This window comes from Peromyscus leucopus, chromosome 8b, assembly GCF_004664715.2.
Source record: "Peromyscus leucopus breed LL Stock chromosome 8b, UCI_PerLeu_2.1, whole genome shotgun sequence".
NCBI classification, from domain to species: domain Eukaryota; kingdom Metazoa; phylum Chordata; class Mammalia; order Rodentia; family Cricetidae; genus Peromyscus; species Peromyscus leucopus.
In genome coordinates, this window is record NC_051086.1 from 44,788,985 (window position 1) to 44,805,378 (window position 16,394).

General features: G+C 44.2%; 1 protein-coding gene across 8 annotated transcripts in view; it reads left to right on the top strand.

The window, feature by feature from the left end:
* The window catches only part of Specc1 (sperm antigen with calponin homology and coiled-coil domains 1), a 280,028-nt gene that overhangs the window by 13,182 nt on the left and 250,452 nt on the right, over nucleotides 1-16,394 (top strand). For 3 of the 8 annotated variants that reach the window (XM_037200764.1, XM_037200763.1, XM_028857080.2), the window contains exon 2: nucleotides 10,132-10,260. The exons of 3 other annotated variants lie outside the window; for them this stretch is intronic. In XM_037200764.1, coding sequence (XP_037056659.1) covers nucleotides 10,146-10,260 — 115 coding nt within the window. In that variant the 5' untranslated portion in view covers nucleotides 10,132-10,145. Of the gene's footprint in view, nucleotides 1-3,737; nucleotides 3,888-10,131; nucleotides 10,261-16,394 lie in introns of all 8 variants that reach the window. 2 more of the 8 variants (XM_037200768.1, XM_037200769.1) reach the window with 1 other exon arrangement.

The window sequence follows — 16,394 nt, forward strand, 5'->3', positions numbered from 1 at the left end:
TGACTGTGTTAATGTAGCTAGTTCTGACACCTTGTTCTCCAGATGGCCTGCACCTTGCTATGTGCACCCCAGTTCTGACACCTTGTTCTCCAGATGGCCTGCACCATGCTATGTGCACCCCAGTTCTGACACCTTGTTCTCCAGATGGCCTGCACCATGCTGTCTGCCCGCCAAAGCATGCTAGGATTTCCCCTTCTTTTTTCTTGTTGCTAAGGTCAAGGTTATATATGGTCTGAGTAACCTTTACTTGAAATGCTTTTGATGTTGAAGTATTTGCATAGATAGGAGCTATCTTGGTGACAGGAACCAAGTCTTGAAATCATTTATGTTTCATGTATAACTTGTATTTATCACCTGAAGGTAGTTTTCTACATTCTTACTGCAACTGTTGTTTGGCTTGGGATTTTCCATAATTTTCATGTCAGCACTCAAAAAAAAATTTTTTTTTTGATGCTGGGTGGTAGTAGCACACACCTCTAATCCTGGCACTTGGGAGACAGAAGCAGGCGAATCTCTGAGTTCGAGGCCAGCTGGTCTACAGAGTGAGTTAGAGGACAGCCAGAGCTACACAGAGAAGCCCTGAATCAACAAACAAACAAAACCAAAAAAACACACCCATAATAATAATAATGATGATGATGATGATGATGATGATGATGATGATGTTTGGACTTTTAAGTTTTGTAGTAGAGGTTTAAACCCTATGATATCCTGCTAATGAACACATCGTAAGGACCCTACTATGTGGTAGGTACTGAGATGAGCATGAAGGACAAGACTCACATGCTCTTAAGGTTCATGTCTGGATCAGGAGACAGGTGAGAGAGCCGTCAGTAACGAAGAGGGTGACAAACCAGGACAGGGTGACCACAAGGCTAGACAGGTAGTGAGCTGGGCATGCCAGATGACATGTTCTGGAAGCTGATCTGAGTGAGGGGAGGAGCTTGGGGTTGGGGGAGAGAAAGCAAGGCCTTTTTTGTACTTCACCTGAAAGATCCAGTGTGACTGGATGGTGAGCTCAGGGTTTCTCAGGGGTCTGTGGTCTTGAGGGGGATCGGGATGGATGCACCAGGGGCAGTGAGTTGTCAAAAAGTGGGAGTGTGACCAACAGCCCTGCCGCGGAATCCTGATGCTTATATCTGAGCCTGGCCATGACAGCGCCTTCGCCATTGAGATGCGTCAGAGCATAAGAACCTCTCAAGCATCGCAACACATTTATGATGTAGCAGTGACCCTGAGAGGAAGATCAGAAGCCCATAAAAGTAAGCCGCAGGCAAAGTTTCCATATGATGTGTGTGTGTGCACCAGAATCCTGAATAACAAACAGCAAAATGGGTTCAGCAGGCTATCAAAGAATAGGAAACCCAGAGAACATAAATTTCATTCCAGAAATGCCAGAATGTCTTAATGTTAGGACATATATTAGTTTCATGCAGTTTTCTAATTAAAGGGGGGGGGAAGTTTCATAATCATCCCTGGAGGTGCTGGAAGGTTCTGGAAGGTAGAACTCATTTGTCTCATCCCTGGCATTAATTGGTAGTGTTCCCTGCCTACTTACCTTTGATTTCTCATTATTTCCATAGCTTTGCATTCTCTGTCCTTGTGCATCTGTTCTGGTTGCCTCTGTGTGGGGTAAGTTATTCTCATCCTCCAGGTCTGGCAGCGCTGTGTTCTCACATTTCCATAGAAGTTTTCAGTTATCTCAGCACCCAGTGTCTTCTTTCCATAGCAGCTCAGCCCTGTGGCAGGCACGGGGCGGGGGGGGGGGGGGGGGAGACGAGACACAGAGAGGTAAGACAATGTGCAAGTCACAAGCTCTGCACACTCAGAGTCTCTGCCCCATCCATTTCTCTCTCCCCCACTTCCCCTTCCCCCTTCTCCCCCCTCAACTTCCTCTCTCACTCTCTCCTTTTTCTTTCTTCTTCTCCCCCTTCCCCCCTCTCTCTCCTACAAACATCATTTTGTAGCCTCCTTGGCCAGCTGCCTTTGGCCAGGCAGTGGGAAGCACCTGTGGGAGTTTGAAATGTGCTGGCAGGGAGAGGCCAGAGTATTTCTTGTCTAATTTTTGCTTTGGACAGTGGTGCTGGGGTGGTCCCAGCCTGGAGCTGTTGGACTCTGGCATCATTCACTGCCCCACCCCCTTTTTTGAGACAGGGTCTCACTAAGTACTCCCAGCTGGCCTGGAATTCACTCTGTAGGCCAGGCTGGCCAGAACTCAAGAGATCCACCTGCCTCTGCCTGCTTAGTGTTGGGATTGAGGGTGTGGACTGTCACACCTTGTCCTCGGTCCTCTCAACTTGGCCCTTCTGGACATACAGATGGTAGAGGGACCCTGCTGTGGCAAGTCTCTGGGCTGGTTCACCACCTGCTGGTCTTTTCAGCCCTCCCCCAACTTTGAGATCGGTCTCTGTATGAAGTTCCCTCTACTAAACTGCTTCTCCTGAGTGACGCTCAAGAGGACAGCACTGGATGCTGCCTGGTGTAGACAAAGCCCTCCCTGTGTGCTCACACTCATGGGAAAAGCAGACACTGGAATGACTATGATTTGTGTCCATTCCGTGATGATGCTTCTTTCTTTTTTTGTTTGTATACATGTATGAGTGTACACACACACACACACACACACACACACACACACACACACACACACAGCGTCTAGAGTTCAGCCTCAGGTGTCATTCCTTGGGTGCTGTCTACCTTGTTACCTCCCCACCATCCACAACTGCCCCAGACAAGGTCTCTCACTGGCCTGAGCTCTTTGATTAGACTAGGCTGACTGGCGAGTAAGCTCCAGGCATCCTCCTGTCTCCATCTCCCCAACACTGGAATTACAAACGTGTACCGCTATGCTTGACATTAAAAAGAATTTGTTTTAGACTTAACTTGTCTTATGTGGATAAATGTTACGCCTGTGTGTATATGTGCATACCATGTGCATTCCCGGTGCCTGCAGAGGTCAGAAGAAGGCATCTGCTCCCCCTGGGACTGGAGTTAGGAATGATTATGAGCCACCACATGGGCGCTGGGCCTTCTGTAAGAGCCGTACTGTCAGCCACGGAGCCATCTCTCCAGCCCCATGCTTTTGCCTTTTTGTGGGGATTTGGGAATCAAACTCAGGTCTTCATGCTTTGCACAGTGAGCATTTTACCGTCCGAATTGTCTCCTCACCTCACTCTCTTGGAAAGTAGACTTTACTCTGGGCCCAGGAATTGGCCAGAATGAGTCAGTCCAAAAGTGGACACAGTCATGTACGGGGGATGATGAAGTGATGAGGGAGAAGATACGGTCTCAGGAAAAACAGGCATTAGAATGACTACAAGTTGCGTCCACTCAATGCTTCCCCTTCTCTTTTCTTTTTCGTGTGTGTGTGTGTGTGTGTGTGTGTGTGTGTGTGTGTGTGTGTATGCGTATGCATATGGCTTACATACATGTAAGCAATGGAATGGGGCCTGGAAATTCCCTCACGGCTCGCAGAAGGAGCCAACAGCCTCACACCTTCACGTCAGCCTTCTGGTTTCCAGAGCTAAGAGAAGAGGCATTTTTACCATGCTAGCCACCTAGGATTTGGTCCTTTGTTAGGGCAGCCCAGCAAATGGAGGCATCCATGTCCCCCACTACTAGACAGCTGCTCCTTGCTCCATCCCTGGAGATTCCCTTATTCTGGACAGTTCCTATAAATGGAATCATGCTTGCGTTCTCATCTGACTGGCTTTTTTCACTTGGTTGCATAATTTCAGGGTTCATCATTGCTGTAGCATGTAGCCTCACACCCTTGCTTCACGTGAAAAGTCTAGCGGCTACCCCTGAGCTGCAGTTCCAGCCCTTGTGTGTGAATATTCTACATGTTATCCGCCCGACATCAGTTGGCAGACATTAATCATACCACTGTAAGTGCTCATGTTCTTAGTATACATGTATTCTCACTCTTCTGAGTGGAGTGTCTGGGTCAGAAGGGAACTCCATTTAATCACTGAAGACCAACAGGGCACATTTTCAGGCTGGCTGTGTTATTTTATAGTCTCATTAGTAGTGAATGATGGTTCTGATTTTTGCCTATCCTTGCCCGCATGGATGTGATCTGACATTTCCGCTGTCCTGGAGGGTGTGCAGTGCTGTGTATCTTGTGGTCTGTGGTTGTTTCCCTTCCTGCCTTATTTGCTGCCAAACGGCCACACCCACTTAGCCTCTCAGAAACTGGCCAGACCCCACCACAGCTAAATGTTCTAATAATTTTGTTTTCTTTCTTTTCAAAAAAATGTATTTATTTTTATTTTATGTGTATGGGTGTTTTGCCTACATATAAACGCACACACTACATACACACAGTGCCCTAGGAGGCCAGAAAGGGGCATCAGATGCCCTGGAACTGGAGTTACAGATGGTTGTGAGCCACCATGTGGGTGCTGGGAATGGAACCCTGGTCCTCAGCGAGAGCAACAGTGTGCTCTTAACCACTAAGGCATCTCTCTCGGGCCTCTTTGTTTCTTTTTTTAAAGAGGAATCTCATGTAGCCAAGGCTGGCCTTGAACTCCTGTTCTTCTTCTCTGCCTCTTGAACACTGTACAGGCACATGGGGCATGCTCAGCCTAAGTTGTGAACTTTTTTAACTCCTTTGAAAGACTCTCTTTGAAGTGAGTACTCTCAAATACTCTGCTTGTAGTGGGGCCACCTGCGAAGAATTCTCCTGTTCAGCCATTCCAACGTTTGGTTTTTCACAAATGTATATGTTGGGTTTAGGCTTTTTTTTTTTTTTTTTTTTTTTTTTTGGTTTTTTCGAGACAGGGTTTCTCTGTGTAGCTTTGCGCCTTTCCTGGAACTCACTTGGTAGACCAGGCTGGCCTCGAACTCACAGAGATCCGCCTGCCTCTGCCTCCCGAGTGCTGGGATTAAAGGCGTGCGCCACCACGCCCGGCCGGGTTTAGGCTTTTATAAATGTCCTTTATCAAGTTGAGAAATGTCCCCTTTATTGCTGTTTTTCTCAAAGTGTTTATCATGAATGGGTGTTGGATTTTTGTCAAGTTTATTGCTTATTAGTGTGTGTGTGTGTGTGTGTGTGTGTGTGTGTGTGTGTGTGTTGTGTGTGTGTTGGGTGGGGGATTAAATCGGGACCTTGTTTATGCCAAGAGTATTCCTTACCACTGGACTACACTCCTGTGGGCTGTTAAGTGTTGTTGTTTTGGGTATTAATTGAGGTGATCATATGAATTACCGTGTTTAACACATTTATATGATGGATTATATTTATTAATTTTTAAATACTGACCCAACTCTACATTTCTACAATAAACCCAGTTACACCATAGTATGTAGTTTTTTTATTTGTTCCTTGCATTTGCTGATATTCTTTCTGTTATGGGATTTGTGGAGTTTTGTGTTCTGTTTGTGAAACCTATTAATGTTTTCACTTTTGTACGGTTCTTATCCAGTTCTAGTAGCGTGGGACACTAGCTGCATAAAATGAATTGCATGCTTCCTTCTCTTCTGCTGTCTCACGGATTCTCAGTGGATAGTAAATTCTCCCTTAAATGTGGCAGAATTTCTCAGTGAAGCTCTTGGCTCAGAGATTTCTTGAATGGAGGTTAAAATATTTCCAAGAGTTTAGTGTCCTAATAAAACTCTCATTTTCTGAAGGTTTTTTTTTTTTTTTCACAGAATACAAAACATCTTGATGTAGTTACAAAATCATTTGCTGTTGTTTTTATTTGTTAGGGAAGGACATAATTAAGGTTAATGTTCCTATTTTTGAGCTTTTAAGTTACACTCTTAATGTCCTAGATAGTACAGGACTTTCCAAATGACCTTTTCCCCGCTGGGTGAGGCAGCCATTTTTGTTGTTGTTGTTGTTGTTGTTGTTGTTGTTGTTTCTGGAATTAGGCCATTTCATCCAAGTCATCAAACTGAGACATGCCATGTGGCTTGCTGTGTTCTCTTATCTTCTGGTATAGAGGGCTTAGTGATGTGTTTCTCTGTTGTAACAGTAACCCTTATCTTTTCTCTTTTAGAGGTTTTTCAATTTTATTGATCGTCAAAGAACTGGCACATTATCTCATTGATTTTCTGTTTTTCAATTTCATTTGTTTAGTATTTTCTTCTATCTGCTTTGGGTTTATTTTCCTCTTTTTTTTTTTTTTCTAGATTCTTGCGGTGGGGGCCAGGGTTACTGTTTGAGACGGTGTCTTTTCTAATGTGAGCATATCTGTGTGGCATTTCCCCTCTGCATTGCTTTGCCTGTGCCCCACACATGCTTGGGATTCGGTATCTGCAAATTTTCTTTGAAGTCTGTTTTGTTAGTTATCAACTTCGCTACCCTGCTTTCTTCATGAATAATGTAGGATATAGCTAACCATTCTTTATTTTCATGCAGCCTCTGACTGATGTTTAAACTGGGTTTCTTACATACATTTTTTTTTTTCTTGTCGTTTTTAAATTGTTTGGGTTAGCAGGCAGTTTCCCCAGCATCTCCACTGATGTGTGCCATCACGCTTCGTTTTCACAGTCCTGCTCTTTCCCAGTGTGCTCCCGGGCCCACCCCAGCAGCTTCCCGTTCTGCTCTCTTACTACGTACATCCCATTGCCCTTGCTATTTTATTTTGCACCTCCCTTAAGTGTTCTTCCCTCTCTCATTATCTGCTTTCTAATTCATGCTTTGTAAAACACACACACACACACACACCCGCATCCACATACAGAATTTAAACTCAGTTTCCACACATGAGAGAAAGCGTGGTGTTTGTTAGAACATACTTTTAAATCCACTTTGCCATCTGTCCTTTTAGGTCATGTCCATGTACACATATTGACAGTTCAGAGCTTGATTCTACCATGTCTTCAAATTTAAATATTTGTTTTTGGATTTCTGTTTTATGTCTATTTCCTTTTCCTATGAACTATTTGGGGTTTTGTTTGTTTGTTTTGATACAGGGTATCCTTATATACACCTGGCTGGACTGGAACTCATCAGGCTGACCTCAAACTCAGAGATCCACCTGCCTCTGCCTCCTGAGTGCTGAGATTAGAGTTGCCTGGTCCTTGGACATTTTAAATTTTTATGAGTATGAGTGTTTTGCCTGTATGACTATCCGTGTACCGTGTATGCAGTGCCTGCAAAGCCAGATGAGGGCAATGAGTTTCCTGGTCCTAGAGTTTCAGAAGGTTGTGAACCACCGTATGACATGCTGGGAATCTAACCTGGATCCTCTGGAAAAGCAGCTAGTGTTCTTAACCATCTGAGCCATCTCTCCAGCCTGTATGGGAGTTATTGTTGATGGGTTCGTTGTACAGCATTATTAGTAGTTGCTGTGTATATAACCTTTGTACGTAACTTATCTTTCCTTGTGTCGTTATTTTGTTACTTCAGGGAAGTGCTGGAACTTCACCTGTCTTTACTTTCCCCGTTTATAAAGCTATACATACGTTTGGAAGCACATCAGCTGGGGTTTATTTATTTATTTATTTATTTATTTATTTATTTATTTATTTATTTATTTGCTTTAAGGATTAAGTGCCATTTAGAAATTGTGAGGTTAGAGATTGCATTGTGAAACTTCGTTTCCTGTCACTTCTTCCTCCCATATACTCTTCAGTGTTGTGTAGATAGAAATTTCTCCTGTCCTGCCTTGCCTAGCTGTCCAGACGAATCTCTCCCACCCAAGGTCCCACAGCCGAAATAATTACTCAGAAGCTTATATTAATTATAAACTGTATGGCCTATGGCTTCAGCTTCTTGCTAGCTGGCTCTTTCATCTTAAATTAACCCATTCCTATTGATCTACATGTTGCCATGTGGCCATGGCATTACTGGTCTGCTGGCATCTTGTTGCTCCTTTGGTGGCAGCTGGCATCTCTCCTCAATCTGGCCTTCTTCTCTCTTTATCTCTGCTTGGATTTCCTGCCTGGCTGTAAGCTTTCTTGCCATAGGTCAAAACAGCTTTATTTATTATCCAATGGGAGCCACACATATTCAGAGCATACAGAAAGACATCCTACATCACTTCCCCTTTTGTTTCCTTCCCATTGAGTGGATTTTCTGTTGCAGGTTGTTTTGGGGTGCAGGGTCTCACACATGCTACATAAGCACACTACAAGATCTATGGCCTCCCCAGAGCCTCCCCCATTCTTTTAGGGTAGGTGTGCTGGCAGCCTTCTCTCTTGTTTTCCCTTTTCTGAGAAAGCCTTGGTTTCCCTTTGAGTCCTAGAGGATATTTTCACAGGTTCTTCAGGCTCTGGCTTGACAGTTCTTTTCTTTCAGCACTTGAAAAATGTGTTTCTTCCTTCCAGCCTACAGTTTCTGTTGACTGTCTGCCATGAAAGCATTGTTTCCCCCGTGGGTAAAGCAGGGTTTTCCCTCGAAGCTTCCACTTTTGTCTTTTCTGTTTTTGTTGTCGCTGATCTATCTTGTCATGGACCTCTTTGGACTTTGCCTTGTGCTTCGGCATTTTGATGTACAGGCTTATCTCTTTTGCCAAACTTGGGATGTTTTCAGTTACTGTATTCTGAGGTTTAAGGGCTTTTCCCTCCTTATCTCCCCTTTCTTGGCCTTAGTCTGGTCCCACCTGTCCTTGAGGCTTTTCTTGCCCACCTCCTTGTCCCCCTTCTCCATCAGCCTCTGTTGCTCATGGTGGATAAGGGACTTAGAGTCAAGTTCACTCATCATTCCCTGTACCTCCTCCATTCTGTATGTAGATCATCCTTAGAATTTGGTCCCTGCATTCTTTGATTATAAAATTTCCATTTAAAAATACACGTCTTCCATTTCTTTGCTGAGACTGTATTTTCATTTGTTAACTATGAGACATTTTATTTTACTTCTTTTTTTTTTTTTTTTTTTTTTTTGATACAGAGACTCACCATGTAGCCTTGGGGTGGAACTCATTATGTAGAGTTGAACTAACAGAAATCCACTGGCTTCTGCTTCCCAAAGTGCTGGGATTAAAGGTGTGTGCCACCACACCTCATTTGAGGCATTTTCTGACAGTCGCTTTGGAATCTGTCAGATCTCTTTAGCTCCGTTCTCAGTGTTGCTGTTTATTGATTGTTGTTCTTTCAGTCTGAGCTCTTCCTGGCTCTTTGTATATACTTTTGTCCTTTGAAACTTGGACAGTTTGAGAATGAACGAATTTTCTGTAAGTGGCCAGGCAAGTTTTCCAGTCCCACATCTCGCCTTGCAGTGTTTTGAACTGGAAGAGGTCTCAGGGGCGATTCGTGTCTGTCTACGTCGTGCCTGGAAGCCCAGAATGACAGGCAGCCCAGTGGTGTTGAGGACCAGCTTGATCGTGGCTTCCCCTTTACAATTAGTAACTTTGCCTGTGGGGTGAAACTTTGATATTATGTGTTTTTCCACACCTTCATTCAGTGGTTTTAGCAAACCTTAGCAACTATGTTAAGGTTACAAAATGGTGATTTTCCCCCCCTGATTCTGTTTTCTTTACATTTGTCAACTAATATTCTGTAGATGAGACATCCCCTCCTGAACTTTTATTCTTTTGTTATTATCAATATGCATTTAGAATTTATTGTCATTCTATTTTTATTTGTTGAAATTATTTCAAATTGCTTCCTTTTAACTCCCACGTTCATCCAATATGACTACTTTAAATCTTTGATAATCTCCTTCCTTCCAGGACACCCCAAGATGTCAGTGAGTTTTTACATGTATTATATCTGGCTCAGTTAACTTAGGTTTTTTTCCAAAACCATTTGGGTAGAGTTTAGTCCCTCTAGTCATTCAGAAGTTCATGGAAAGCTGGGTGGTGCCTTTTCCATATTTATATTCATGCTATCTGTGGAACACAGGAGACAATAAAGATTTAGACTTTATCAGACATGGTGGCAGATACCTCTAATGCTAGCATTTAGGAAAGTGGGGCAGGAAGGTAGGCTGGGCTACACACCATCTCAAAAACAAACAAGCAAAACAAAATCCAAAACAAAACAAACATATAAGACATGTACTTAAATTGTGCTAAGTAGATTCCACCCCAACCATGGTATAAATCTCCCCCCTCCTCAGCTTGCCTCCCCTCTTTCTTTATTTGGCACTGGGAAATCAAATATGGGCTTTGCACATAGTAAGCACATGCTTCACCGTGGAGCTACACATCTCAGGCCAACTCTCTTATTTTTCTAATAAAGGACGGTAAAGTCACATGGAAATCTTCATGGGCCATGGGCAGAGCGTGCCTCTCCTGTTGAGTGGGAGATGTCTCATTGGCTTCAGCATCCTGAAAGAGGCTGTTACAAGCTCTGCTCTCCCCAGCGCTGGTAAGGTGGTGTGGTACGATGCTGTTTGCATGTTTGTTTGGGTGCTTTCAAAGCCCTTGGCTCACCTTAATGGTGAGTGGTATGAAACGGCATTTAGCTTCCTCTCGGGAGACCTGTGGTTTTTCTCTCACTGCTTATGACTTCAAGACAATCAGTCATTCGATTTCTCTTCTGCATTTTTTTAACTTGGGAGAGTATGATAGTATCCCAAACAAACCATACCAAGACACAGTGAACCACGGTGAGACCCTTCACCATTGTCTGATGGGTGGAAAGATGCACGGCACCCCATTAATATGTACGCCTTTGCTGTTTTACATATTGACTTAAAAATTAATCCCAGCACATATTGGCTTAAATATCAATCCCAGGCTGGGCAGTGGTGGTGCACGCCTGTAATCCCAGCACTTGGGAGGCAGAGGCAGGCAGATCTCTGTGAGTTCGAGGCCAGCCTGGTCTACAAAGTGAGTTCCAGGAAAGGCGCAAAATTACACAGAGAAACTCTTGTCTCAAAAAACCGATAAACAAACAAGCAAAAAATCAATTCCAGCACATATTGGCTTACAAATTAATCCCAGCACATATTGGTTTACAAATTAATCCCAGCACATATTGGCTTAAAAATTAATCCCAGCACATATTGGCTTAAAAATCAATCCCAGAGGAAGGCAAATCTCTGTGAGTTTTAGTCCAGTCTGGCCTACAAAGTGAGTTCCAGGACGATCAGGGCTACACAGAGAAACCCTGTCTCAAAAAGCCAAAACCACCACCATCAACAACAACCCACCAAAAACCAAAAAAATCCCACAAAAAACAAAACAAAACAAAACAAAAAAGGAGTAAGGAGAAAGTGTCTAGCCCTGTGCTGTTCGGTGATTAAATAACAGCCACGCTGCAGTAGAGAGCTCGGTCGTTATGACAGCAGAGAGGGATCCTCACGCCGCCTCCAGGGTTTGGTTTTTCAGGAAGGAGGTGAAGTGGTTTGTGGTAAGAATGGAAAGAACTGAAAGATTCGTTCTGGGCTGAGCCTGGGTCGAGTCCGTGATGACAATGGGGCTGTCAGGCTCTGTTGTTTTCAAACCCTAAGTGGGTTTAGACAGAGGGCACAGGAAAAGCAGACTTAGTAACAAAGTGCATTTGCCCAAAGGAACAGACCTACAAGGTCTGTTGTTAAACACTCATAAGGGAAGGGGTATGTGTGTGTGCTCGTGTGTATGTGTGTTCCTGTTTATGTGTACGCATGTGTATATGTGTTCCTGTTTATGTGTGTGCATATATGTGTATTTGTGTGTGAGGGTGTATGAATGCGTGTGTGCATGTATGTGTGTGTATGTATATGTATGCATGTGTAGGTCCATGGTCAGGAGGAACATGTTCATTTCATCACTGCTAGCTTAAACATAAGGTTTAAAGAAAAAATTTGTTTCCTAAATTTAGTTTCTTATTTCAAGAACTAACTCTCAGCTGGGTGGCGGTGGCGCATGCCTTTAATCCCAGCGCTCAGGAGGCAGAGGCAGGCGGATCTCTGTGAGTTCGAGGCCAGTCTGGTTTACAGAGTGAGTTCCAGGACAGCCAGGGCTACACAGAGAAACCCTGTCTCAAACAAAACAAAACAAAACACAACACAACAAAGAAAGAAGTACCTCTCAAAGGGAGGAGGGCAGAGTGCTGGTGTAGGTGTGCAAAACCCCAGGCTCCAGGTCCATCCCAGCACCCTCCCCCCACAAAATGGCATTCTTTCCCAGGAATGGTGATTTCACCTCTTGTCTGAAGCTACTTGGGAGATTGAGGCAGGAGGATCATTAGGCCTAGGAGCTTGAAAGCAGTCTAGGGAAGACTCTGTTTCAAGAGAAAAAGAATATTTAATTCTTGCTTTCTGGTAAAAAAAACAAAACAAAAACAAAAACAAAAACAAAAAAAAACAACCTCACACAACCCCCCTCCCGATTTTTCTGTTTGTTTCTTTTTTTTTTTTTTTTGCATTAATTTATTTGTTGCTTGTATATGTGTTTGTGGGTACACATGCGTGTCACAGCACATGTGTGGAGGCTGGAGGGCAGCTTGTGGGGTTGTTTCTCTCCTTCCTCCATGTGGGCTCTGAGGATCTAACTCACGTCCTCAGGCTGGGTGACAAGTGCCTTGACCCACTGAGTCGTCTCATTAGCCCATCCTTCCTACTCTTTCAGGTCTCTTTTGTGATCTAGAATTCTTTTTGTAGAAAAATTGCTCATACTAGCATGAGCACAAATGTCTGGGTCAGTAGGTGGACAGCCCAAGCTGTGTAATGAGACCTATCTCAGAAAAACAAAATATAAATAAATAAATAAAAATCTTTTTTTCATTATTTAGAGAATATTTTATTAGTTTTTGTAATCAAACCTACGTAGATAAGACCTTACATATTTAATACAGTGCGTTACCTGTACAAATGGGAAAAAAAATTAAGTTCAACAATAAATAAAAATTTTATAGTGCTGGTGATCAGACACAGGGCCTCACACATGCTGGCTTTTCCCTTTCTCTCTTTGATTCAGGCGGTCACCGTGTACCTCTGGCTGGCTACAAACTGCTAAGGTCCAGTCGATCCCTCTTCCTTAGTCTTTCAAGTAGCTGAGATGCCAAACTCTGGCCAATTTTCTTTTCCTTTCTTTTCTTTTTTTTTTCTTTCTTTCTTTCTTTTTTTTTCTTTTTCTTTTTTTTTGAGCTAGGGGTTCTCTTCATAGCTCTGGCTGTCCTGGAACTCTCAGAGATCCGCCTGCCTCTGCCCCCCACGTGCTGGGATTAGAGATCTGCAACTATACCTGGCTCTGTTCCTCCCCGTGCCCCCCCCCCCCCGAGACAGGGTTTCTCTGTGTAGCTTTGCGCCTTTCCTGGAACTCACTCCGTAGCCCAGGCTGGCCTCGAACTCACAGAGATCCGCCTGCCTCTGCCTCCCGAGTGCTGGGATTAAAGGCGTGCGCCACCACTGCCCCGTCCTGGCTCTGTTTTTGATGAGTGAATTCTCTTGTTCATTTCTCATTTGCCAGTGTCCTGTTGATGGACACTTGTTTCTCCTCTTATTGTTGCTGTTATAAACGCCACCACTGTACACATCACTGCGTATGCGTCGGGCCACATACGTGCTCTGGCAGCGGGAATCACAGGGGGCATCACAGAGATGATATTTAGGAATTAGGAATATTTCGATAATATTAGGATATGTAGGGGTGTTCTCCTAATAGGCTGACATTGAGGGAATTCCTCATCTCAGACCATCAGACTACAGCTCTCTCCTTTGTCCCTTCACTAAGCACCATGCCTTCCTCTCTGTCACACATGTCAGAATTGCACATAAATAATTAAGTATTCCTTTGTAAGTTTCCTTCCTGGCGACACGATGGTGCTACTCTTCTCTATTTCTGTCTGTTAGCTATTCTGTCTTTTCTTCTGTGTATGTGTGTGTGTGTGTGTGTGTGTGTGTTATATGTGCTTGTATGTGTGTGTGAAACAGTGTGAGCACAGGTGTGTGCATGCATCTGGAGGCCAGAAGTTGACATCAAGTCTCACTTTAGCTGCTTTCCACTTTATTGTTTGTTTACATTTTTGAGATCCATTCATATTTTATATGAGTGTTTTGCCTGATGAATGTCAGTGCATCACGTGTGTGCCTGGTTCCTGCAGAGGCCAGAAGAGGGTGCTCTGTCCCCCTGGAACTAGAGTTACGTGTGGATGGTGGTAAATCACTGTGTTGGTGCTGGGAACTGAATCTGGGTCTGCTGTAAGAGTGGCGAGTGCTCTTAACTGCTGAGTCCTCTTTCCAGCCCCTGCTCCTAATTTTTTGAGACACGGTCTCTCATTGAATCTGGGACTCGCCAATTCAGCAAGACTGAGCCGCAGGGGTCAGCATGTCCCACCTGCACCTCACCCCCAAGCACTGGGTTTCAAATGTTTGAAGTTATCCCTGGCTCTTATGTGCCTGCTGGTGACTGGAGTCGTGTCCTCATGGGACAAGCACTTTACAAAAGGAGTCATCTCCCGGCCCTTAGTGTCTTAGTCCGTGTTCTGTTGCTATGAAGAGACACCATGACCAAGGCAACTCTTACAAAAGAAAGCATTTCACTGGGAGCTGGTTTACAGTTTCCAAGGTTTAGTCCATCATCATCATGGTGGGAAGCACAGTGACAGGCAAGTGTGGTGCTGGAGATGTAGCTGAGAGTTCTACATCCTGATGTGAAGGCTGAGAGAGAGAGACTGACACTGGGCCTGACTTGGACTTCTGAAATCTCAAAGCTCACTCCCAGTGACACACCTACTCCAACAAGACCACACCTACTCCAACGAGGCCACATCTCCTAATCCTTCTCAAGTAGTGCCATTCTCTGGTGGCTCTAAGGCTGGCTTCAAACTCAGAGATCCACCAGCCTCTGCCTTCCCAGTGCTGGCATTAAAGGCCTGCACCACCACACCTGGCTCTAAGCTTTTCTTTAGTTCCTTTTCACAAGTTGAAAATTTAGCTGTGTGGGATCATCACTGATTACCCTGAGGTCACCACTCCCTATATTTCATTTCTTTCCTTTTTTTTTGTTTTTGTTTTTGTTTTTGTTTTCAAGACAGGGTTTCTCTGTGTAGTTTTGGTGCCTGTCCTGGATCTTGCTCTATAGACCAGGCTAGCCTCGAACATATAGAGATCGACCTGCCTCTGCCTCCTGAGTGCTGGGATTAAAGGTGTACATCACCATCGCCTGGCTTAGAACCATTTTTTAAGCTCTCAGGTTTTATGTGGAAGGTCTTGCCAAATGCTGGGCGCCAAATGTAGCTGGAAGTTTTTTTGTGTCCCCTGCTGCTATTGTTCCAAATAAACACACAGAGGCTTATATTAATTACAAACTGTTTGGCCTATGGCTCAGAATTATTGCTAGCTAGCTGTTACATCTTAAATTAACCCATTTCTATTAACCTATGTATTGCCACGTGTCTCATGTCTTTACCTGTGTTCCATTGCATCTTACTTCCCTGGCAGCCTGCAGCGTCTTCCGTGACTCTACCTTTCTTCTCCCTGTCTCTTTGTTTGGATTTCCCACCTGGCTATAACCTGTCTTGCCATAGGCTAGAGCGGTTTCTTTATTAACCAATGTTAGCACATATATTCACAGCATACAGAAAGGCATCCCACATCAGTGCACCACTGTGCCTGGCCACATTTGCTTATTTCTTAAGTTCCATCTTGAGCTTGTCGGCTTCTTTTTCTTTTTTCTTTTTTTTTTTTTTTTTGAGACAGGGTTTCTCTGTGTAGCTTTGCGCCTTTCCTGGAGCTCACTTGGTAGCCCAGGCTGGCCTTGAACTCACAGAGATCCGCCTGGCTCTGCCTCCCGAGTGCTGGGATTAAAGGCGTGCGCCACCACCGCCCGGTCGGCTTCTTTTTCTTAGACTGTGATGTTTATAAGAACATTTGTTTCAGTGCTTTTCCCCATATATATATATGTTTTTCGAGACAGGGTTTCTTTGTGTAGTTTTGGTGCCTGTCCTGGATCTCACTCTGTAGACCAAGCTGGCTTCGAACTCAGAGATCTGTCTGCCTCTGCCTCCAAGTACTGGGATCAAAGGTGTGCACCACCACCGCCCGGCCCCTTTTGATACTTTTATTCATTTAATTCAACAACTATTGATTGATACCTGCCCCATGATAGGCAGTGTTCTAGGTACTAATGTGTGTTAGAGAACAAGACAGATCAGAGGGGGGACATGCTCTTTCTGCACTATAACCTCAGACTGTAATCAGTGCTGTACAGAAATGAATCATCATGGGTGTTATATTGGAGCACCCTGGGTCAAGTCTAGTAAGGGGTTGACATAGTTAATAATCAACTTTAGTTAGCATCTCGCACATTATCATCAAGAGAGCCTGGGGAGAAAGAAAAAGCACGGATCTTACTTACCCAAGCGCCCTGTTATCGCATGTTATCTAGGTGCGAGCTGTGTGGCCTTCAGCTGATTGCTAACCTCTTGGATCTCAATAGCTCAGAGGGGAAGACATCATATGTAGCTCCTAGTAGTTTGTTAAGGATTCAATGTGAGAGCCAGAAAGATGGCACAGTGCTTACAGGGACCTGCCACCAAGCCTGACCACCTGATCTGGTTTTGACTCTCAGACCTAC